Source organism: Mya arenaria, chromosome 15 (genome assembly GCF_026914265.1).
Source record: "Mya arenaria isolate MELC-2E11 chromosome 15, ASM2691426v1".
NCBI lineage: Eukaryota > Metazoa > Mollusca > Bivalvia > Myida > Myidae > Mya > Mya arenaria.
In genome coordinates, this window is record NC_069136.1 from 35,935,277 (window position 1) to 35,962,435 (window position 27,159).

Here is a 27,159-nt window from a genome sequence, read left to right on the forward strand (position 1 = left end):
GCTACTGCTACTGCTACTGCCTGTACTACTATTACTACTGCTACTACTACTACTACTACTACTACTACTACTACTACTACTACTACTACTACTTCTACTACTGCTACTGCTACTGCTGCTGCTACTTCTACTACTACTACTACTACTACTACTACTTCTACTACTGCTTCTGCTACTGCTACTGCTACTGCTACTGCTACTGCTTCTGCTTCTGCTACTGCTACTGCTACTGCTACTACTACTACTACTACTACTACTACTACTACTACTTCTACTACTACTACTACTACTTCTACTACTGCTTCTACTACTGCTACTGCTACTGCTACTGTTACTGCTACTGCTACTGCTACTGCCTGCTACTACTACTACTACTACTACTACTACTACTACTACTACTACTACTACTACTACTACTACTACTACTACTACTACTACTACTACTACTACTACTACTACTACTACTACTACTACTACTACTACTACTACTACTACTACTTCTTCTTAAAATAATAATAATAAAAATTAAAATTATAATAATAATAACAATAATAATTAATAATAATAATAACAATAATAAGGATGATAAACATTATAATAGGGATAATAATAATAATAATAATAATAATAATAATAATAATAATAATAATAATAATAATAATAATAATTTATTAATAACGATTATAACAAAAAGCAAAATTAAAAGTACCACGACGCATGCTTTTTTAAGAGGAATACAGCCAAAAAAATTAATCAAGCCATTTTGCATCAAAAACTCTAAAAATCACATAACACTATATTTTTAAAATATTCCGGAAGACTGCAACATTTATAAAAATGTAAACAAAACTTAATCTTTGCAAGGAGTATACAATTATGTTTGTTGAGAATTATCCATTCTATATTAATCATAATTATAAACCAAACAAACTGTAAGGTCTTGACTCGCTCTTATTTAATAATTGTTTAGGGCGGAACATTTTTTGTTGTATTTTAGGGCCAAGTATTAAATGGTCAGTGAAAAGTAATTTGATAAAGATACTTGATACAAAAAAAGCGGGACACGCTCGACGACCAAAGTCCCTCAAACACCAGAAGCACTGGCTGAACTGCGCTTAAGACAAACAAGCTCCGCAAACCGCTAACAGCACTGATGTAGCATTTAAGATGGTCCCCGATAATAATCGACCCCATAACTGACAACATTTCAACCTTTGTTTAAAACTGATCAACGTTAATTTCTCATTTGTCATTTGAAACCGCAGAAATCGACTCTGCAAACAGGAAAAACCAGGAATTTCCGCCATCTTACAGGTTTTCTTCATTTATTATATATTTGAACTATTCAGCCCCACGAAAGTTTGTGTTTCACATTAATGAGTAAATGTGCTTAGTTTCGTAAATCGTGATAATTATTTTTCAATAAATTGCTTGCTTACTTAAGCAAAGTGCAGAAAATATATCTGTTGAGCTGCTGAATGGCTCGTATTCAGTCAATACGATGAACCCCTGTCCTTTAACCTCTGGATACATACTACTATTGTTTGTACGACATCATCGCGTTTGGTGTGCGGTGAAACGACTTTGTGCTCCTAGTGATCGTTTTTAATCATCCGACAAAACGACAGACTGGTTTATATTGGTCATGCGGCATGTGACTTTCTTTTTTCCTTGTTTAACGCACCAATCTATATGACCTTTACCAATGTGGCAGAACTACGGAACAAATTTAATCTGTAAATTCCCCATGCTTTAATTCAGTCAATCGTTTTATCACTAGCGTTTGTGATCGCTGCTCTAGCACTTGACCGAACATCTAATATCCTTGTTTTGTTTTCAACCGTTTCCTGAATTTCCGCTGCATTCCTATTGCGGACAGCCAAAAATTAAAAACCTACTATTTAATGCTGTTCATCATCTTTTGTTTCTCAAAAGAAACAGTAATGATAGCGTATGTCAAAGTTACAAAGGTAAACCGTCAGAGTGACTTAAACATCAATCAACATCAGATATCAACGCAATATAAGCACGATAGACAAAGCCCATAAGTTTTTGGTTGTTCAGAAGGGACAACGATAATATAACCGTCAGCAACAGAGAAGCGTACATTAATCCTCATTCAACCACGGCGAGATCATTTTATTTTCTTTATGTTCACGGCGGAATGTTTTTCAACCTCGGGATGAAACATGCATGTGTCCTCAGTACATCGTCCTCTTATGGCGCAAGCAGCATGTCATCAAACGTCGCGATCGGAAGTCGCCAGGATCTAATTTAGACAATAAGAAAACTAAAGTATCGTTTCTCAGATGTTTTGTGTTCGTGATATCCTTAAACCCATCATTGCTCAACTTTATCACAAACTTTGTCCCTTGTGTGTTGATCAACCCTGTCGCCATCCGGTCTCGACTCTTCGGGCGAATGTCGAATCTTCTGAACACCGTAGCAAACTCTTTTGTTTTTACAGTTATAAACAGAAGGTTTCGTCTCCAATTGATACGACTATTCATTAAAACATAAAGAGGGGAATTACAATAATAATCACAAAGGACTTAAACATTGGAATAATAAAAGACCTTGTGACTACGGCATTTTTCCAAACAGTTTACATACAAATCATCTCCACAATCGAATGTTTGCAACAAATGCTTGATAACCGCAGGCCAATGGCATGCATTATATAACGTTTCAAAAATCACGGATCATGGACAGTCATAATAATTCAAACATTTTTTTTTTCGATTTCAAAATCTGCAGTGGTGCACTATTGCCTTATGGCTTTAATCACGCGTGGTAAACGAAATAAAACTTTTGAGTCACGATGTAACATTTAATTGATATAGAAACCGGAAGATCCAATTACATGTACATTAACAAATGGCGAGAACAGAAAATATAAATTTGGGAGAAACACTGAACGTCTGTTATTGTTTCAAATACATGACTATCTAGAGAAATAGTTCACGAAAGAGCGAAAATCCTATATTGCTAAGAAAGACGAAATAATTCCAAAATGTTGCCATAAAAATCATTTTCGTAGTAAGGGTAGATGGGATTTTCCGTAAACATCTTCAAATATATTGGACTTTGAAGAAAGTCAAATTCAAAAAATTGTTTAGTGTACTAATATGGTTGAGTCAGACATATTTGACATGTGATCACTGTAAATTTAATTTGATTCGATCCTTAAATACCATGTTTCGATCTTAAAATGAAGTGAACCGTTTGTTATTGCTGTTTCTTGATCTTGTATTCCATTATTCCTTGATTCATCGTTTTAACATCATTCTTGCGGTCTGATTTGGCTATATATTCATCTGTCTTATATATTATTTGTCATTCCATATAAGTAATATTCTGATACCCTAATTATGCTGACAAATTACCAATTGAATTAATGAATTGTATAAATATAAATACACAAATAATTTTTCAAATGGATTATAATCTTGTTTCTTTTATAGAATATATTTCTGCTGCTAAGTTACCTTTTATTTGAACATTTATCGACAGACAGAGATTACGTATGGTCCGGATTAAATAATTTTATGACCCACAACTAAAGATATAATGTCGTTAACACGCTAATGGAATACCTTTTTTTATTTCTGATCAGAAAAAGCACAAACTCACACCAGTTTTCATAAACACATATACTCCTCAAAATACTTAAAGCCAAACTGTAATATGAAACACATAATAATGACACACTGTAGAATTTCCATAATCGCTGCAAGAGACAAAGTACTTAGTGACTTAATTGCTTTTGTTTATTGCAACACGTTTGTTTTAACCTCATCGACATATACATCCCATTCACATATGCAAACACCACAAATAGATAACACACTCATCAAAAAAGTCCCATCAAGGCACGTATCAACTTGATAACAATAAAGTGTAATATAATAAAAAATCAAGTACTCAACAAATGTCTCATGTAAATGAATGCATCAAGGCGGAGCAACAAGGCTTGGTTTAAAAATGTACAGTAAAGTCATTCAAAGACAACTATCCAACAAAGCTTGCCTTTGCAAGGTTTAAATTGGTATGTTATCATTTAGTCTCATTTTGAAAGTATCACTGTACATACAAGGACGCCAACACAATTGAAATAGAATCAAGCAATACAACTTCTATGTAATATCCTTTGATATATAAAATAATATATACGAAATCAATATAAACAAACCGTCAAACTGATAATGCAGCATGCTTATAATTATTTAATTAAAATATATTTATGTTTTCCGTGAAACGTGGACTTGCTTCATATTGTAATTCAAAGAACAAACAAACCAATATACAATATCCTCTCATTTGAATGTGAATATAACAATGCTGCAACAAAGACGGTATTGATATTTACAATATAAGTTTTTCACACTGGAGAGTATCACGTTGTCTCAAAAGTACATCGGACGAACGAAATGGCCGCAAAAAAGCACGTAGGAATAATGTGTTATTGTTCCGGTACTCTGCGCCTATTCTAAAGAGCGTAAATTATCAGCAACGATGAATATATATACCATTTAGTTTAGCTTTGAAGTGAACAGTTTTGCAGCAATTGAGCTTCGTGCCAAAATTACGTTACAACGGCATGTCGTGTATTCTTCTACATTTGATATTTGGCCTAGTTCCTTAATTAAGGTACGTATGCATTTCTTGTGTACCACTACATTTAATAAATGTACGCACAGCCATGTGAATTCGGACATCGTCTCTTGTAAGCAGAACAATACAGCTTCCGTTCAATGACCTTTCTTTTTTCCCTTATGTCTTGTGCTACTGCAGAATAATTTCCTTTGTGTAAATCAATACTTTCTGTGACAATGGTGTAGACGTCGAATGGAACAGCGACTAATCCAATAATTCCACCGCCTACGCGAACAACCTTTGCAAAACTTGACAGCGTGCTCACTGCGCCTGACTCTAAACCTCGTAGTGTTATTCCTATAGTGGAGCCTGTTACTGTTCCTGCTCCTTTCAGCCCTTGTAATACATCAGAAACTCCTACCTTAGAGCTGTCAATATTCTTGAGTGTAGCATCGTCACTGTCTGCACATGGACTTTCAAGCTCTTCAATCGCAGCTTTCATTTTTACTATCTTCTTTTTCTGGCGAATTTTTTCAACAACTGATGACCCAGCTGTTGTGAATCCAGATGCCGCAGCTACTGCTCCTAGAACGATGCCGGGGATAAGAGATACTCCAAGAGTGAATGGTGCAGCAATCAGACAAGCCGATGATGCTACACCACACACTAAAGAAACGCTTGCGGTGCTAACCTTCAGCACTTTGACATTGCGTGATTCATTGTCCAGACTCGTCTCTACAGCCTTGAGGCTTTCGGCTACTTTTATATACAAATCCTGACGTTTCGTTTTTTCTTGGCGCTAAAAATGAAATTTCTTATTAAAAACAAGGATGATGATAAATATATTCAGTTCATGTGAACACGGTACTCCTTTTTGAAGCTAAGAGCAAAGTCAATGTACTTTTCTTAATGAAAACATATATTTTCAATGTCGTTTGTCATAATACTTTTTATATAAATTGAACTTATACCATTCATCATTTACCTTCGTTTGCATCAAGGCTAGACGTTTCTTTACTCTTGACATCTGAAGGTAAATATGTTTCATTTATACATGTAATACTTGTAAACTTGTTCTACTTAGAGCAGCATTTTGGGTGGTAGGCTTAAAAGAGATGGGATACCGACCGAAAAAAATGAATTAAAATAAGTTAAAATATATATATATTTAACTTATAAATATAACACACACATATACATATATAGTATTTCTTGGTATAAGGATACTCAAAGGGCACCATGTTTTCTTATTTATATCTTATCATGTTGGTAAAAGCACGATTGGTACTTGTTCTGCTAGTGTATATTTTTAAATCTAACATGTATTTGATTAATACTATTATTTTTTTTATAACCACACATTTGTTCTACTGTCTTTAAAATGCATCGCCGTTAAAGAGACACTCTTATTCAAAATCAATACACACACACGTAAAACAAACATTAATTATGAGTGATACACCCTCAAACACTTACCTAATAATGCATTTATGGAAAATGATAATTACTATTAACAGTATTATAACCGTGTATTTAATAGCTGAAAACACAAACATACTAAATGATTGGTGAATGCTAAAAGATTTACTGCGATCTACTATGGTCTCATAAGGTAGCGATACCGTGTTTAATGCACATTTCTTTAAAATTAAACTCGGTTTCCCCCATAAAATATATTGTTTTCGACATTATTTCATCCCTTTTGGTATATAAAAAGAAATGTATTAAATGTGTTAAATCTTATTTTTGAATAATAGTGCATCTTTAAATGTACTGATGTGCCATTAACTAAACAATTTTAAACAATAAAAATCTAAAACTTACATATTCAATGTCTGTTCCAGATTTCAAATGTGCTTTTAGGTTTCCAAGTTCTGCTTTGTTGGTTTTTCTTGAGCTAACAAGAAATATCTCCATGTCGTACAGGCCTATGTTCTTCATTTCCATTTCACATTCATTGCGAAGTTTTGACATAGTTTCTGTTGCTGATTTGCCATGGTCGCATTCTTCGTTTTCAATGTCTATGTCTATTTTTGTTTTTACAAAGAAAGCTGCCTTTCCATGTTTTCGAATTTGCTGCGCAAACCAAATATCACGACCTGTAATCCTGCATGAGGACACCAGTATGAAAAAGTCATAAACTGCAAACTCAACAATTGACAAATACATTTTTTCCGTCATATTTACTGATCCAATACCAGGCAAATCAAATATGACCATATGCTCGTTATAAGGGATATCGTAGTGTGAACGCTTCATGGTCATTTCCGAGACCCCAACCCTTGCAGATCCCTCCATACCTGGCCTCACTCCACGAAGGGCATTGATCAACGAGGATTTTCCCGAGCCTGACTCTCCAACAACCGCAATGTTAAAGGCCTTTGATTTAAGGCACTTTAAAGCTAAACATGAGTCCAATTCTCTGTCGACATCACCTAATCGACGTGTCATCTCGTTTGCCATGTTATTCTTCGTTTTGTGAAAGGCTTTTATTACTTGATTCTAAAATGGAAAAGGCATGTTCTTTTTATTTGTTTCGTTCATTATTAATTTAAAAATCAGCTTTGAGAAATGTATCTATATAATTCCGTTCCAAATTAAAGGAAGCGAAAATTTCATTACTTTGCAATACATTTACTCACCCACTCATTCTGATCGACTATGAATTGTTCAACATTGGTTCGCATGAATGAAGATAAGACATCTATAGCAACTGTCACCAATGGATGTCTCAGTTCATGCATATGCAAAATTAGATCCTTTGCGAAACCGAAGAAGCCAATGCAAGCCTTAAAAGTGACACCACTGACAAACCAAAAGCTGAAAACAGTTTTACAGATGTTTTCAATGTTTTCCATGGCCAGCACAGATACCACTCTATCGTATCCAAAATTCATACAGGTAACACTGGCAAAATTCAAAACAGGCTCAATCTCGGAAAACAATTGCATATGTTTTTTCTGTATCATTTCGAACTCTTCTCGATCTACTTTTGTCTCAACTCCATCGAAACAGCCTTGCTGGCAGTTTGGAATAAGTGATAACACTTTTGAAGCTCGTTTGCATCCACTGCAAGCGAACTCCGGCCATTCATGTCCATATACGCTTATTTCAGAAATGAAACGTTCAAAAAGTTTGCATTTTTTGTTGCTGCACTTGCACACCAGAGTTACTCGGCAGTCTTTACACTTGAGTATAGGACAAGATGGATGGGCAGCAATGTCGTGATTTCCATTATCATGTAGAACATGGTTTAGATCCAATGCAAACAGGAACAAACTGTTAACTTCTTTCATTATCGGTGTGTTAATTTAAGAAACATATAGGCTTAAAATATTGCAAAGATCACAAATATCTGGATAATTGTGTAACTGTATGTGTCAGCTCAGTTGCAGTTCACATGTAGAATGTCAAGGGTTTATGAACTAAAAGACGACCTCTGAAAATTAAAACAAAGAAACATTTTAATAAAGTATGAACAATTTTTATATATATATATATAAATATTGTATTGTGTTTTTTTTCTGTTTGTAAACCCCTTGCTTTGTATTGCTTTGTGTTTGTCTTTACTCTATCTCCTATATCGGAATGAGAACAAGAAGGCGGGGGTTATCAAATAAGTAATTTAACGATGCCCTTGCCATCAGACATTATGGTACGCAAATGTTATTTCATCCGTTTCTCTCGAAATCATACACTCGCACTGAAGCGCTTATTATAGCATTGCTGTTGTTTGGTGAGTATTGTAGACGAAATACATTTATGTAAATTGAGTGAGGCAATTGTACTATTACTACCACATTCATGGATCTCATTACGCCCCACGCAAATGCGAAGCTACAGTTACAATCAGTTTTTGCATGCGCATGAAACATACCAAATGTCTAACATGTATGTCATCATTTAGTGTGAAAACTATTTTGAACTTTAGGCAAACGATTGACCAAATAATCACGAAAGTGAATGTTTCATTAGACTGTACAGTGCAACCGGCTTTGTTCATAAGTCTGTGCAATGTCAGTTTAAAGGATGTACGTCAAATTCAGCAAAGTCCAGTCTAGTAAAGCAGAAACCATGAATGAAGAAGCGATGTAAGCTTAGATAGTAAGGTAAAGTATAAGAGAGTTTAACCAAAATGTCGTAGCATACGTAATAGTTTATTAATAAAAACACTTATTAATTAGGTGATTTCATAGTTGCCGAGTTATTTGTCCGAGGTCAGCAGTATTGGTCCGAGGTCGAGGTCGGACACTATGACCTCGGACAAATAACTGGGCCGACATGTTTGAAATCACCTAATTAATAACATCATACTATTTCTTCTCTGTTTGATTTTGAAATGGTTATGTCTTGTTTACATATTGGCTATTGTGATAGTTAAAACGCGTATAACTGTTAGACAACACTGAACAATAATCAGAATTAAATACACAAATTGGGTAAACTTAATTATTCAGACAACTTGAGTCTTAACTGTGTTTTGATTTTAAAAACATCCCTCTGTTGCTTATAAAGAGGCCCTTTCCATGGCGAAACCTATCTTGGTTTGGTATGTGTCGAGCTTAAAATGTTGATTATTGGAACAATTATATGAACAATTCAATTCAAGATGTTGAGATCTTCATTAGATTTGAACGTATGCACTTTGTTGTGCACATTTCCTTATACTTTTCATTATTTTCATATATGATCAAGTCTTACCCATGATTTGTTTTTCATATTGTTTCTATAATCTTATTCCCTAAAATGACTTCTTGGGACGTCAGGCGATGATAGTGTACCTATGAGTGTATTTAAACCAGGATAGTTCATACAAAAACATAAACAGGATATTTTAAACAAATGGATTTCATGGCTCAGGCTCTTAAATATTGAATATTTGAATACTGAATATTTATCATGGATTGAAAAGGGAAAAAGGAATTGTATGGTTATTTGTTTTATTTACTCAATCTTAATTTCCAGTAAGTAGCATTTTAAAAAGAATTCTTATTTGCTACTTCTTTTAAGCACAACTGAGTTCCAATTTATTCCCCACACACACCCATATACCCCCACACACATTCACCTCCCTCACCCCCCCCCACACACACAAAGCATCCACACGCACACACACGCACGCTCGCACGCACGCACGCACGCACGCACGCACGCACGCACACACACACACACGCACGTAGGACACATGACACAAACAAATATGTATTCAATATTCAAATGTATATTCAACTGTTGAATATAGTCACTGATGGTTATCATATAGGCATTTGGCTTTCCTGTATGGTATTCATCTTTGAAGGAGTAATTTACGAATGTTATTATGAAATCATGGATTGCGATGCGTGACATCCTTTCGAACTGAAATGATCAGGGGCCTTGGTGGGATATGCCCTGAACGCACGTACGCATTCACTAAGAAATTGCATAAACTGACAGTTGTGTTCATTGATAATATGGCAGATAATGCGCAACTATTTAAATTAAATGTACATGTATCTATGTGAATTTAGTATTCCTTCCAGAATTTTATATGAGTTCATAACTATAAGTCGACTTCAACAGCGTCACTGATTTAACAAAACTCCTCTCGTTACAGTATGATTGTATTGAACAAAACAATCATTACATTTCAATGAAACAATTAAATAACACTCAGTAATCACATCGATCACAAACTTGGTATCGTATTGTAATAAAAGACAGATTTTATACGCCTTTGGCCGTTAACAATATAAACATGAAAAACACAAATAAAGCATAAAGTAAATGAACAAAAGTATACAAAACCAATGAGCTATGTAGAAACAATTGTATAACATTAGACTTATTCAACAGTTCGATTTCCGTTTTGTTAACAACGACCTTTGTATTTCATAACCTACGCCTAAGGTAATCAATCCAATAATTATAGATAGGAAAAGTTACAGAGTGTTGCGGAGAAATATTAGCTCATTCATTAAACAAAATTATGTTCCAATTATATTTAAATTAAATCCCGTTAGTCAATTTCACCCTCACGCACGCCCACGCCCACACGCCCTAGCACGCCCAAACACGCTAGCACGCACGCACGCACGCACGTACACACGCACGCACGCACACACACACACACACACACCCACACACACAGAGTAATTTTGTCCGTAAAGGGCTTCATTTCACCAGGACAATCTTCTTCCTGATTTTTTAAACAGTACTTTCAGGGCATATCCCACCAGGACTCCTGATCATATCAGTCCGAAAGGTTGTCACGCATCGGTGGGTTCATTACAAAATTCGTAAATTACTCCTTCAAAGATGAATACCATACAAGAAAGCCAAACTCCTAGACTATCAGAGTCAATATTCAACAATTGAATATGAATTTGTATATTGAATAAATATTGTAACTGTTTCTTTAAAATGTATTTACAAAAAATAGGCTTAAGCACTAATGAAACAAACACAATAGATTGCATTAGAATTAAACGTATCACAAACCTTATGATTCCATTATCCTTCAAAGGGTTGTATGGAGTCATAACTACAACCCACTTTAAGAATCATTCTGATTTCAAATAAATATCATACCATCGGTACGGTGCGTTGATATTGATACTCGTGATAGTTGTGGTGTTCCGAGTTTGAGATCTTACACCCAGTATTTCTTTACTAAATTTTAAATGAACTGTTTGTGAGTTAATGCTTTCTTGTTTACCCCATACTTCACAACCATAGTTTAAAAAAAATGATATACTAGTTTACTAAACAGAGATACATGATGGGTGATTGTTATACTAGGAAATTTATTTGAATTTATAGTGTGAATTAAGCTTGTACAAAGTCTTCATAGTGTGTCCTGAAAAAGTGGCAAACGTTGTACTAAATGAACCACCAGTGGTGAATACTATTTCTAGGTTAATTTATTCACAAATTTCAACTCATACTTTTGAAAAAAATCTTATATCTATATTTAAATCATATCATCTTATATTTCGCATAATGATGCAGATTGTTTGAAAAAAACAACAACATTACCTTTGTTTTATTTATATTTACATTAAGTTTTCATCTATAACAATAATCTTCTAGCAATAATAGACCACTTTGTGACTCACTTTCAGATTCTGATAAAATAACAATCAGCATACAATAATAGTAAAATTTTCTAATATCTAATTCGACACCTTCAAATATAATTAACATAAGATGTTCTTCTATATCATTTAAATACATGTACATAAACAATAAGAGCAGAGACAAAGATACATGTGAATACATGATAAATTATCACTTAACTGTTTTATATTCATCCTTGATTTAACTTTTTCATGCATTAGTTTCACTATGTCTTATATCTTTCCTTTAACGCCCAGTTTGATTTATTTAAACCACATGTTATAGAGGAATGTTTTGCTTCGGGTTTACACGATTGAGGAAGTAACGAAGTAAAAGAAAAATCATAAATTCACCGAATCTCATGTTAAATGAGATGTCAGCTGAAAACTCAATGTTATTTTGAAGAACAGATTAGCTTAGATATATATTATTTTTAATAATGTTTTCTTTATATGTTCCCAGTTTTAGTACAATGATGCCTTTTTTATTATGAAACTCTATAATCACACAGTTTTAAACCTTTTATTTGCTAAAGCAAACTCTGGTTGGGATGCTCATAGTTTCAAACAATGACTGCATCGACTCTTCGAAAAGTTTTTGCATTCGGTTCTCGGAATTGTATTCCTCCGTCTGCAGATGGAGTTGGGACTTCTAATCATTGAAATACTGTTCCTATTAGTTTATTATTATTTGTTTTATTACTGAGGATTGTTGGGATAAGAGTGAACTTTGTGCACGTAAATTGGTTTAAACCCCAAGTAAATTTACATTTAACTAACCGTTCCAAAGCGGTACCTATCAATCCTTGATAGCATACCTAGTTTTTATATATAATACATATGGCTGTATATATAACTGTGATGCCTAGTAGAGGTTTGTGCTGTTGGTCCATGTTCCTTGTTTTTTTTGTGTTTTTTTTTTTGTGTTTTATGTCTGTTTGGCGTTTACCCTGTGCCATTAAACCGGGGTTATGGTAACAATTTTGGCTACTGAGCTTGTTTATGTAGTATTAACATTATGCGATCATGATAACACTTGTCATCAAGCCCCGTAAGAAGATTTTTAGTGTTTTGCAATTGACGAGCAATGCCGTATTTTGAACCTGATATCAAAAACCACATGCCCTTAAGCTTGTGCAAAATAGCAATGAAATGACTAAAATTTTCCATTTACCATAGTATATTTCAATCAAAGAAGAGACCCATTGATTTCATTTTTAAAAAGAATAAGACTTCATTGAAACATATCTGTACCAGTAGACTAGATGACTTGTTAAAAGTGGGATTTTCTTTTAAAGTTAGGATAATGATAATGAATTTTGAGTAATATTTTGTGCACGCGCACAACGAACACCCCATAATAATAAAGCGGTTGCAGACCCTAAATCCCACACTTGTCATATCATTTTAATTAAAGACTTCAAACTCCAAATGTACCGTATGCACCACAAAGACGAACACCATATTGACATTCAACAGGCACAGGCTCCTTCACTTTTGTGGACAATCACCGAGCCGACCTTTGTGGCAATTACACATATTTTGCTCATCGCAAGACGGACGAAACTCCGTATAAAGGTAGAAGGCTTACGTATGTTTTGTTCGAAGCCCTAAGCACATGTGTAATATTAAGCACCCCCAGGTGTTAACTTGCTTTATGTTCCTTTCTCCTCTATTCTCTCAACACATCCACTTTGGGTTTATCCATATGTAGTTAGAAGGAAAATATTTTAATGTCATGAATCCTTCCGATTTGGGGATTGTTGCGGTTTCTTAAAATCTTAAGAATAAACCAGCGAAACATATTTCAACGATTCTTATAAATGTTCATTTTGCTAATAAATCATGATTAAAACAAATTTGTTACACGACGCTTACTGTTAGCTTATATGTCATGATGTCGCGCTTATTTTCTTATACGAAAACAAAAGCGACATCGATAGAAAATCATATAACAGTAAATCCTTAATCGGGTTTTGCAAACAAACTTTAACAAATTTTAAAAATTAAAGAAATAAGTAAGATTATATAAAGGTTTGTAGATACATTATCATCCCGCTTGTGACCGACACTGACAGTGAGTTATAACGACCTTTCCTAAGTTATGATGTTTCCAGAGGAAATCAAAGATATTTCTCTAGTTTGTAATTAATCGATCTGAACGATCACCATTATATTAAGTAATGGTAAATCAAGATTAATGAGAGAATGTTAATGTTTGTGGTTACATTCACATCACATCAAAACAGACAGCAGGTTCGTTATGACGACCTCTCCTTACTAATCATGTACTCAGGGAAGTAATGAAGAGTATTTCTCTAATAAAATCAGAAATCGACCTCAATGGTCACCATAGTATCAGGTAATTGGTAATCAAGATTGCGGATGATGCTGGTTATGGGTTGCTGGAGGTAAAAACTTGTACAACATGTACATGATACTAAATTGAAGCCTCAAGCTTTGTTCTGTGTGTGACTTTCGTCCGCCAAACACCAGCACCACCGGCTGAACACCGCATAAGAAAAATAAGCTTCGCAAAACGCCAGAAGGACTGATTACATTTTGTCTCCGTTAATAATTGACCTCAAAGGATAAATTTTCAACGGACACATTTGATTCCGACATTTAAAAACAGTCGAATTTTTTTATCAATACTAATTTCTGATTAGTAATTTAGTTTTTTGAAAGGTAATGTAATAAAAATGACCCTTAGAAATCGACTCTCCGAAGAAGGAAAAACACCGACTGCTTCAATCGTACAGTTTAATAGTTGTGTGGAATGAGGGAGTTCATTCGCTCTGCGTACTTTAGTATGTGTATGTTTAAAATTTCCTCTGGAGAATCAAAACATATTGGACATTAACTCTAAAGTGGGTCGTTGAATATATTACTCTAGAATCCACCTTTTTACCTTGCATTATGTTTTATGTTTATTCATATGTATATGTCTTTTTATATGAAAATATTGACTTGCCCATTAATTTCGCTCATGTATAATAATTCATATAAAATCTTGTTTACTTAATTTGTTAAGACACTAATGCATTTATGTTAAGCTGTCTCGAACCAATTCATGTCCTGAGCTGTTCATCCGTATTTAATGTTCTTGTTTTATTATGCGAGAGCAAAACAGACTCTCAACTCTTAACCAAACGCAGACTGCCTTAAACTCAGTCCGCAGGCCCTCGCATCAAAACCACTTACATTTTCTCACTACTTAACTACTTTGCAGAAACCGAACTCTTATCCCTTATCGAGCTCCGGATAAGCGTCATAATATACATCCAAATTGACAACAAATTGAAGTTAACCAAGCAAACGCTTTTTAAATCCATATGATATTTTAATGGCATATTGTGATACTTTCAACATAACATTATACTTATAACGGGATCTAAATGGCTACATCCATTAACGGGACTTGACAATAAAACATTTCCATGACGGAGAAATGAGCTAAGCCAAACCGTTTTAATATATGATTGTTTTGTTAACAAGGTAATTTAACTGTGCTCTAGTCAGCATTTCATTCAGCCTTAAAGGGGCTGTCCCACGTATTGGCACTAAAAAAAGTTTTTTTCTGTAACGAATTTCAGGACAATTATCTAATTGAATGTGTTACGCTTTGATATCATAATTGTAAAAAAGTACCAAAATGTGTCGGAGACCGGGTTCGAACCCGTGTCGCCAAAATTGTAGTCCAGCGTCGTTCTCATTCAGCTACAAAGGCTTGGTCTAATCGCGTGACATAATTAAGATATTATACCTACCTCGGTAATATCACGTGATAACACCGACTATTCAATCACGCATAAGGAATGAATTTTACCTGGTAGACATACCCAGTATAAAAAAATTAATGGAAAAATTACGAAATAACTGCTAAGCTTAAATAAATTGTAAACTATTTGGTACTTCAGTTAGTAAGATTCACTGCATTGTATACATCGATGCCAAGTTTATGTCAGTTTTCGACAATTTTCTTTTTTTGGCTATTTTGTCATACTTGAGACAGCCCCTTTAAGCTGTTGACCTTGGACGATATCTTTTAAACTTCGATAATATCAAGTACACTATGACTTTACGAAAAGACTAGACCAATGGCTATATTGAACAATTACAATAATGGTTTACATTGAATTAATTTTTTTTAACAGTTTGTTTAAATGATATTCACAAAAAACTAGTCTTAACTGATGAAATAACAATAAAAATATGCATAACTATTCATATTAAAATTATCATTTACCTTAAAAATCCAGTTTTCTTCAAGAATTATATGAAGTCATAACTAAAACTCAACTTTAATCAGCATTAATACAGGTAATAAAGAATTTGAATCACACTGGATAAATTTATGAACGACAAACTGGGTAGGGAACGCTAATGAGATAAGGTTTGATGTAATAAGGTTTCAAGTTTAAACGTTGTTTGTGAAAGGCGGATTGAATATGGGATATGGCCATTTAAAATATAAACACGGCAAAGACTGCAAAGAGCAGGATGTGAATGTGAAAATGAAATATTATCCCCCAAAAAATGAAGCAAGGCTTTTTATGACATAGCTGCATTATTAACTTTCCATAGCTTTTATGCACAAATAGTAAAATAAAAGCCCATTGAATGAACTTAAACAATTTAACAGATAATGATTATGTTAATAACAAACTAGCATTTCCATAATAATTCAAGCAATGCCTTAAGTAACCATGCAAATTATGATAAATCGAAAAAGAAACAAGCAGTTATAAGGTAAAAATTCAAAAATGAGTAAATGCATTTATCTAAATGTTGATTGTATCTACTGGTTATATTTCTCCGCGGTGGTGCACTTCCTAATATCCTAAAAGTACTTAACGAGTGAGTTTTCGTTATTTTTTGAATATTGGAGAAAAGGCAGGATACATAGGTTTGCGCTAAATATGGATTAAGTTTATGCACGCCAAGACTCGCACATTGTATTATCTAAGACTTGACTAATTACCTTGATCTGTATTTAACACTTACTTTCTATTCTCTATTCATGCGTTTGGAAATTGTATTGAGTCTGGAGGTCTTTATGGTTGGCATGATCATCTATTTTAACAATAGGCTATGATGTATTTCTGCATTTATTACAACGTTATGGTACATATTCACTCTCTTTTACTTTTGATTTTCAACGTTGACAATTATTCTATTTTCTCTTGCTATACTGGTATGTACCTTCAAGTTATGAATAGTAGTCCGACAATCTTTTGGTTGTAAATTGTTCATGCAGCTATTTCATGTTTAGGCCATAGGCCATACTTAAGTACCGTACATCGAAACCACATATCATCAGATCTATTTCTGACATGCCATGTTAAAAGAAATGATGCGCCGGTGTTACAAAAGGGGACGTGTTATACAATTCTTTTTATCAGCCCGGATTAAGACAACTTTATTTAAATATGTCATGATTGCAAAGTAAATGTGAATTAGGAAGCAAGCCAAAGAATAAAAAATGTTGATGAAGCCGAGGGGAATAGATAATTCTTGATGATTAAGCAGAAAATAGAAATGTAATGACTCAAATACCCCAACTCACATTACCTACGACAAATTGTCAAAACGTCCTCAACCAATATTGCGTTTTATTTCTTCAACAAACAATAACCATTTGAGATGAAGGCAATGTTCATATATCCAAGTAAACAAAGGTTTAAAAATGGTAAGACAGAATCATTATTTATTTTGTTTCAAATATATATCAACGCAGACAAGCCCGGCTAAACCACTTAAGGTTTATCTACATTTTGCTGAAAATGACAAATGAATCAGTAAAACATAAAGCATGATTTGATAGTGCAATACCTGAACAATTTCAAATGTATTTTCCATAGTCTTTATTCCGATGCGGTGAATGTAAAATCATGAGTGTATTGCGTTTTGTACATAACATAAGGCCGTGTTTGTAATGATTCCATTTATACCTACTAATACCAAAAACCTTATTTAAATCAGTCTGGTTTAGCGTGCAAATGAAGTAATCATGCATTGAAAATAAAACATTTGAATATAGTAGAGTACTTTTCAATTGATAACCGTTAATCACAGGCTATTTTTTCATGCAAATGTACTTAAATAAATATATTCAGTGCATCGTCTGCATGATGACCTAGTTTTCGTTCAGTTGTTTTGCAAGTCCTTTTTTTTCTGTATGATTAAATACAAGTCCTTGAACACTTAATCGTTCTTCATATCTTGATCCGGACTGAGTAAACATCCTAAACCGCAATTGTAGTTTTGCAATTATTTGTACTTTTATGTGAAATTGTGATTTTCATTACAATAAAACATAGTTTAAGATACTAGTTACTGACTGAATGCACTATTTTACGTATATGTATAACTCAACGTATCAAGGGGATCATTTGAACTATTGTTTAAATCTATATTATTATACTTATTAATTATATAATGATACTAATGCCAAAATGATACTATACTATATGCATTCAAGTAAGTATACTTGCCATTGTCTTTCACAACTTAATCTGACGCTGTGAGATGGAAATACTTGACAAGTCTATGGTTAAATATTTCCTTAGCCAAATATTTTGCCGTGGCCCAAAAATGTAAGTTTTCTATAGTCTATAAACACTTCAATAGGGTGAATCATTAGTGCACTAAATGCAAAATTGTTACTTGTGTTCAGCTTTCTTTTCTGCATATGTTTAATGCAATACCTATGAGCTGTTTCGAGCTTTTGTATGTCTGATTTTGAGTAAAAGTACCCATACAGATATTTAGGGAGTACGACACTCTCGACTTCGGATGGATTCCACTGTTGCAGATATTGAGGTACGTGCCGCGAAGCTTGATAAAGGCAGCTTTTATGGAGCTTGTCGATGACAAATTTGAGTTGCAAATTATTCCTAAATGTGTATACGCATTACATTCACTGATAAGATCATTGTCCAGATGGAATATATAACATTGATATAAACGGTGATTGAATATTAAGACAGAATATTTATTTGCATTGTATAACAATATCCATTTTCGGGAGTAATTACAACAAATGCTCATCATAGTGTCCATAGATAGAGACAACAACACCATATCATCGGCTACCGTTGGTGATCATATGGAAATATAATAAATGCACAGCCCACAACCACTATCACGCAACTCCTTTATAAGTCTGTCGATAAAGACAAGGTACATTATCGGTGAAGTTTTTCGGTCTTGAAGATTTCCTTGCAGGACGTCGAAGTTTTCAGACTATAAACCCTTAAATCTAACATGACTTTGAACATCAGTAAATATCTCTTTTACTGCAAAGAGTGTTGTATGATCCATGGTGGTTTGCAGAGGTTTGTAGAATCGTGCCAGACGCGGTCAAAAGCTTGCCCCCAATTCAGAAAACAAAGATATACAGTTGAGGAATGTTTCCGGGCGAAAAATAGGCTTTCACGTAGCACAAAAGATGACATCAAACACCCGAACTGTTCCTGAAAACCACTCTGTAGGTTGTCAATGTTTGTAAGTCCTTGCATCGTTGCAAAATAATTATTTCAAAACCTTTAAAATAACTGACGACATAGAGAGATGGCTCGATAGTTGTTGGGATAGTCTTTTCTCTTATTGCCTCCATTATGCATAATAGTTATCCCACCTATCTTCATAAACCCAGCCAAAACTGGAGCGATGATTGACCTTCCATAGATAAGGTGTTCATATTAAATCCCTTCTTTTTCGCCTGCCTTACACTTTTGGTAACGTATGAATCGCACCGTCAACTCCCTTTTTCGACACAAAAGCATCTGGGTCAGGTTTTCTATTGTCAAATGTATTTTGGACATTTCGTGATACATGCTCCTTCCAATCATCAATCGTTTCCGTCAAAATCCTGAGATTTTGATGGGAAATAAAAAATCTTAGAAATATAAGTGCCACTCCCGAACTAGATTGTTCCTGTCCCGGTACGTCATTCCATTAAAGTTAATTCCTGTCCCGCAATTCGGAATTGATAACTTTTTTATAGAAATGACCGTTTTCCAAAATCTGTCTGGATCAGTCTTTGCCATATGTTCTAGGGTGTTGTCTATGGTAGCTAGATATTCCTCGATACACCGTCTCTGTGCAAGACGGAATGTACGTTTGGCGCTCTTGTATGCAATGAACATAACATCGGTCGGCACTCTTGAGCTTCCCGCACGACAACACAGTTCGCAAGCGTCTCAAATTGACCTGTGTTCTCTCGTCAGAGTCTCTTACCAGTACGGTTTCAAAAACCTTTTAAAACGTCACTTGGGGAATGAACTATTTGCACCTTTGATTACAGTGTCACAAATACGCTTGTATCTATCGTATATGTGCTGTTTATCCAAGGATTACCATTGGTAAGTGATTACCATTGGTAAATTCATCGTCGTTTAACGGCATGGTTTGATCCAGTTTAGTATTCGCATCATTCACTGTTTTCCAGTTTAAACCAGTGCTATAGGTACTTCTCTTGTCTGAAGCACATTCATTTTTAAAATTTACGTTCATACAACATAATACTATGTTTTGAAACATTAAAACAACAATCACTTGAAATTTCACAATGCATAATCATATCGCAAAATTCAAACGGCATGCATACATAATCTAAGGTGGAATAATAATTGTTATCATAGGACACAAACGTATCCAGCTGCCCACAACAGTCATTTAACAGATTAATAGCACATACATCGTTTAAGAATTTGACTTATCTTTAGAAGACATGGATTGTGTATTAACTTTTGCATTGAAATCACCCATAAAAAATGGAATTCCTGTATGGCAATAGCTATAATATAAGTCAAACAGCTTATCAATATACTTAATAAAAACATTGATTGTATGGTTAACTCTTGGTAGATATACTTTATATATATGATATATGTGCTGATTCGAGCAAAGTTGCAACTGTATTCCCGCAATGTGGTTATCATCAATACTAATCATCAGTAACTAAATCATCGAATTTCTTATTCCACATCAGTGATACCCCGCCTTCTCCTACCCCTGCCCTGTTTATATTCAGGTCCTTATCACATACAGCATGAAAACTGTAATCACTAGATACAGACTTGAGAAAATGCATCTTATGCGGGTATAGCCAGTGTTCACATATTCCAATTATATCAATATAGCCTTCATGAAGTAAGTCACTTAAATATGACACGTTTGAAAATAAGCCAGTAATATTCAATGCCACAATATTTAAACTGCAGCTACGCATTGGTAGATGTTTAACAATTTAATATACACTTCTACTATTATAGTAAAACAATGATCTAATCCACTGAGCAGCTTGACATTTATTACGCAAGTTCATATCTTTTGCCAAAGACCTCTGTTCGTGGTTGTTCATAGCAAGGCTATCTACCAAGCGTTTAAATCGAGGAGGAAGTTCGTATGTTGGGCCCTTCGTCACAGGTGGTGTACGGGAGCGTTCACGTCTAAGTCCGCTTAGGCCAGGAGTGACATAAAACATAGCTTTGCCAAAAGAATCAAGCACAAGATCCACATCATTATTGGCGAATAAAACTAATTTTAGGAGACAATTGTATGGATTTCTTTTTAAAGGTAACACTTTAATATTAACCACTGTTGGACCCTTGCCTTTTATCACATTAGAAATTATTTCCACATTAACGTTTCTGTTTAAGCTTAGCACACAAAATCGCTTGCGTTGATTGTTTTGTTGAATAACAAATCCTTCGTCACTTTCACGATTAAGATCCTTTCGATAAGTTAATACCACAGAGATCGGATAATAGGTTGTTTCTCTCGCACTACACATCCTATTCCCATACGTATATTCACGCCGTTCCTAGCGGCCAGTTCGCCACTTAAAAGCATTTTCACCTCGCCAGTCGCGTCCTCAGTCGCGTCATTTATTGTGTAGCCGCTACGCGTATGGTGAGCGTCTACGCCACGCTGATCGCCGGGTATCCTATCAGTCGCGTTGCTGTGGTGAATATGGTAAGCATTCACGCCGTGCTGATCGTCGGTCAGGTTCTCCTTATCGTAGCCGTTAAGATATGGCAAGCGCCAACGCTACACTGATCGTTAATCGCACCATCCAGGTGAACTGATTCCAAATGCATGTAGCAAATACACAAGGACAAACAGGATGAAACTGTTACAGATTCAACATACATGATACGAAATGGAACACTATGAACCACCAATAAAGGGGGGGGGGGGTGTAAGTATTTTATCAACGGAAGTCGCAAGTACCTTAAAGCAATTCAAACAGCTTTTGATGCACTATTAAAATTATTAATCCATGTACTCGAATTTCAAGTAATTATAGACAATATCGGAAGCCGTTTTATCGAATGCGTAACTATGTATTAGTAGCAGTTTAAGGAACTGCTGGTTTCATACGTCAACATTATCTTTATTAAATTCATCTTAATTCGCCACTTTCGAACGTCTAATTATGGTAAATGTTAAAAAAGAGATACATTATATGAAATGCATAATGGAATTTATATGACATATAATGTAATGGCTTTAAATATTCATTTAGAAGAAAATTAAATCGCTACGTATAGCGATCAAACATTTGTTTAGAAATTTAAATATCCATAAAAATATCGATCCATCACACCAGTAAGGTAAATAAATCCAAACAATTACTAGTACTTTTCAAATGATTGAAACAACCACATAGCGATTGATCGTCGTTTACCATAAATGCAATTAAACATCGTGTAGCATTACATGTTGGGGCTATTGCAATGGAACGGTCTGCAAACACACAGGTAGTCACTGACTATTAAACAGGTTTTCAAGCCCTAAATCAAACCATTTTAAGACACAAATATACCGTCTGTACCAAAAATGTCGAAAAATAAAATGGCAATCTACAGACACCGGCATTTCATTATTGTTCACAAGCTGTTAACAAGCACCGTGCCGACTTTCGCTCCAATTACACATATGTGGCTCATCACAAGACGAACATCACTCCGTATAAAGGTAGAAGCCTTACGTCTGTTTTGTGCTTAGCGCTCTAAGCACATGTGTAATATAAAACGAACTTCAGGATTGTGTCAACTTGCTTCATTTTCCGTTCTCCTCTATACTATAGATTTTGTGAATTTTGTGAATTTGCATTTTATGCAATCTTACGGCATAAACTAGCAAAATATATCCTAACAATTCTTATAAATGTATGTACATTTTGCTAATGAATTATCATGATTATAACATGGTTGGAAACAATGATCAATAATTGTCACACGACGTTTAACGTTAGCTTAAATATCGTGATGTCTCGCTTATTTTCATATACGAAAACAAAAGCGACATCGAAAGGAAATCATATAACAGTAAAACCTTTAGCGGTTCTTGCAAAACAAACTTTAGTTTTTTTACAGAAAATAGTAAGATTATGTTAAGGCTTGTAGATACATTATTATCCCGCTTGTAACCGACACAGACAGTGAGTTATAACGACCTCTCCTGACTAATAGTTTCTCAGAGGAAAAGAACGATCACCATAATATTGAGTAATTGTAAATCAAGACTACTGAGAGAATGTTAATGTTTGTGGTTACATATATATCACATCAAACAGACAGTAGGTTCGTTAGGGCATCTCTTGTCTAATAATGTTCTCATATGTAGTTAAACACAAATCGACTTTAATGGTCACCATAGTATCGAGTAATTGACACCACGCCGATTACGATAAGGCCTCGCCTACAGTGTGACCACTTAGTAAGGGCCCTCCGACATGAACACAGAAGCAGACGATAATTATACAGAAGTTATACAACACAAAAAATGCATGGAACATGGTAAAACGTAGCAATAAAAGCAAGTATAACATTTTATTAGTTAATTATTATTATCATTTATTAAATTCAATGTTTGATTCAGGTAGATATAATTTAATGTCTAAACTTTAAATAAATTACAATCATTAGTTTATAAATAACATCTGAATTTTGTTACAATAGAAAAGCATTCTCTATTGTTAAACTCAAATTTAGGGAAACAAAACATGTGTTAATTTCCTTTACGAAAGTCAACAATAAACGACGTTTGTTTAGATCAAATGGATTTTGCTGTTTTTCTTCCTTTCTCCATTAAAAAGTTTAATGAATTATTAGTATTGATATAACTACCGTAATGTTTCACTCAATGAATTAATATCCGTATTAATTGAAATGCGAAACTGTTCTAACAAGCAACATACATGTAGGACTTACAAACGATCATAGTTATTATAAATACACAGTTTTATACATTAATTCGCGTTATTTACGAATATGATTTTGTTTTATCTATAAGTATATACTTTTTGTGACCTTAAGCTATATTATATTAAATCTTTTATCGAAGTTTAATAAACAAAATGCAACTCAAATCAACTAAATTATCATTTTCACTAACAGTATGTCCAAACAAAGTTAAAAGCAAATGTATATGCTTCGGAATTAAAACCTTACGCACAAGAAAGAACAAAAATAAAAATAAAAATTAATCGCAAGATGTCGTCAATATTTTACAATAATACTCATAATGATATTTGTTGTTTTAAGACTTACGGAAAAAATACGTATATCATGTACAGTCACATTAAGAATTTGGAGGGTGAGATAGTCTACAGAAAGGTCACTTTGTTATCAAACAAATGCCAAAAACATGCATAATTTGAGCAGAAATAAGGGAAAATGTCAGTATTTTGGGTTTCCTTTATTGTCTTTATCATCTACTGTTGATAAGTGCAGATTGTCAGAGGTCATGGCGGATAGCAACAGGCAACTGATAAGCCCCGCCTAATCTGGACATCGATTGGTCAGTCGGGTATCGTCCGGCCAGTTTAACTGACAGGCCGCGTCATGTTAATTGGTAATGAAGATTGCTGATGATGTTGATGACAAAGGGTTATGTTCGTTGCAAGTAAAAACTTAAATACAAAAAGAATATACAAAAAAATTATACATGATAAAAAATGAAGCCTAATGCCTTGTAAAGTAAGACACGTTCGTCCCCCAAACACCAGCAGCACCGACTGAACTCTCCTTCAGATAAATAAGCTCCGCAAAACGCAAGCAGGACTGGCAAAGCATTAAGTTTTGACTCCATTAATAATTGACCCCAAAGGATAATTTGTCAACATTCCAATTCAACACATGTACACAGGAAGTGTACATAGTCAAGTTGATAAAGAATTTTGTTCCTTATAATGTTCATATGTACTTGAACTATGTGCCCTGACAAACTTGTAGATATATTATCTAAAAAAAGATGTACAAACATAACATGTTAAAATGCTGTATCATCTGCCATGTACTCATGCACTATAACATCTAGTTTACTGAAGTGCTAAATCAAAAAGTTCTACATACTTACACTATTTTAGTTTACTGCAAATCAGTTGCTGTCATTATATGCATGTTTAAACAAATACGTGTATACATGAACGTTCGTTCAAACAACTGCATCGGCACAAAATATTGAAGAAATGTCTCAACAATATGTGCATGGATTGTAAATTCACAGTTTTTTTCTTCATATTTGTCTTCTTAAATCAATAGAACAAAGCTAAAAACATCAATTCCTTGTTTACAACACTTTACAATCACAATTCTACTTTATTATTTACTATTATTCTAGTAAACCTCTTTATAACATCACAGGCTTTTATCCGCTTTAAATACTCGTAACAACGTAAAACTATTCACAAATTATACATTTATGTCAATCTAATCCCTGCCTATTTTGAATAAAACGTGCACGCTTTTAGACACATAAAAGGCGCATTCCTACTCTCTGTGGCGAAGTTCACTTTTATTTTACTTGGCCCCTAACTTGCCACACTGGAGTTTGAGAGACACAAACACATTTTAAACTATCTTGTAACTTTAATTTGTTCCAATATTAACAAAAACAGATATATTGTTATTCAAGTAATACATCCAGAAAGTAAATAATAATCCAACTATCTTTTGTATATTTTAAATAAAGATGTTCCCAATATTGAATCCAATTTAAACTGGTGTAAGTTACGTCCAATAAGTCCAAAGGAAAATATAATCTCTCTCGGGTAGAAATTGTACCGCTTTATATACCGAAACTAATTCCCGCCAAACCAGTTGATACCCGAGGATTTAACTCGTGTAAGCCGTCAGAGCTCCGTCGGAGCAATAGACTTATGTAAAACCTTAAAGGGGCTGTCTCACGTATGATAAAATAGCGAAAAAAAAAGGAAAATTGTCGAAAACTGACATAAACTTGGCATAGATGTGTACAATGCATTGAAACTTACTAACTTAAGTACCACATATTTTACAATTTATTTAAGTTTAGCAGTTATTTCGTATTTTTCCATTAAAAAAGATTTACTGGGTATGTCTACCAGGTATAATTCATTCCTTATGCGTGATTGGTTAGTCGGTGTTATCACGTGATATTACCGAGATAGATGATAGCTTAATTATGTCACCCGATTAGTGTATCCTTTGTAGCTCAGTGAGTAGGACGCTAGTCTTCAATTTTGGCGACGCGGGTTCGAACCCGGTCTCCGACACTTTTTTTTTTACATTTTGGTCCTTTTTTACAATTATGATACCAATGCGTAACACATTCTAGTATAGGTACATGTTCCAAAGAGTGTTACATTCAATCCTGCGAAAACAAAATCGCTATTATTTTCTGGAAAGTCTAAGAGGCATTCATAAACAATACCCAAATATCTGAAGTTACAATTCATAAACATTTGGCCGTTACACTCTGTAGCACCTAATAAACAAAACAGTACGTCATCTAACATAAGATGCGGATGTCGCCATTATTTACAAAAGACATTCAAGATCATTAAAAATTGCTCATCGTATGTTTGGTTTTGCGATTCCCTTGATCCCAAACTGACTGTCTTTTATCACGTCAAAAGTTTCCTTTCCAGTTAAAATTCCATTAAGACATAAACAAGTAAATCAATACTAGTAATCAAGAACAATTACAAAAATTCATCTCGTCAGTCTAAAACTTCTTAAAAGTACTGGAACTGGGTTTTTTCCCGGAATTTTTCTTATGAATACAAATACGTGATAAACGTTGGACAGTGTCGTGCGTTCTGTATGGTTACAATAAATGATGAATTTATCGTACAATGGAAATCCATTCTGATTTCATCAGTCAAACTTAGCTTGCAATTTCTTCGATTGGAAATCTGCAACTTTGCACATTTGCCTCATTGCATGTAACACGCAAAGGTATACGGAATGAAACTGATATTTGCAACAACATACAGATTATATCCTGGAAACCGATGCTGCAATATGAGATTTTGGTTGATGCAAATCATAAAGTATTATAAACAAACAACTACAATATATAACGGTGTTTCCTGGTATCCCAGACAAATTGTTATATAGTTTATTACAAGAACACAATATGAATTGGATTATAGTCACGATGTTATATATCGTACGAATGTATATTA

At 34.2% G+C, this 27,159-nt stretch overlaps 1 protein-coding gene across 3 annotated transcripts in view; it reads right to left on the reverse strand.

Annotated features, from left to right (window-relative positions):
• Positions 1-3,595: 3,595 nt before the first annotated feature.
• Positions 3,596-27,159, reverse strand: part of LOC128220689 (uncharacterized) — a 30,505-nt gene continuing 6,941 nt past the window's right edge. The window contains exons 1-5 of one of the 3 annotated variants that reach the window (XM_052929183.1): positions 15,943-16,063; positions 7,239-8,035; positions 6,421-7,098; positions 5,582-5,623; positions 3,596-5,395 (exon numbers count right to left, since the gene is read on the reverse strand). In XM_052929183.1, coding sequence (XP_052785143.1) covers positions 4,682-5,395; positions 5,582-5,623; positions 6,421-7,098; positions 7,239-7,892 — 2,088 coding nt within the window. In that variant the 5' untranslated portion in view covers positions 7,893-8,035; positions 15,943-16,063 and the 3' untranslated portion in view covers positions 3,596-4,681. Of the gene's footprint in view, positions 5,396-5,581; positions 5,624-6,420; positions 7,099-7,238; positions 8,036-11,874; positions 12,004-15,942; positions 16,064-27,159 lie in introns of those variants that run through there. The other 2 variants (XM_052929180.1, XM_052929182.1) reach the window with 2 other exon arrangements.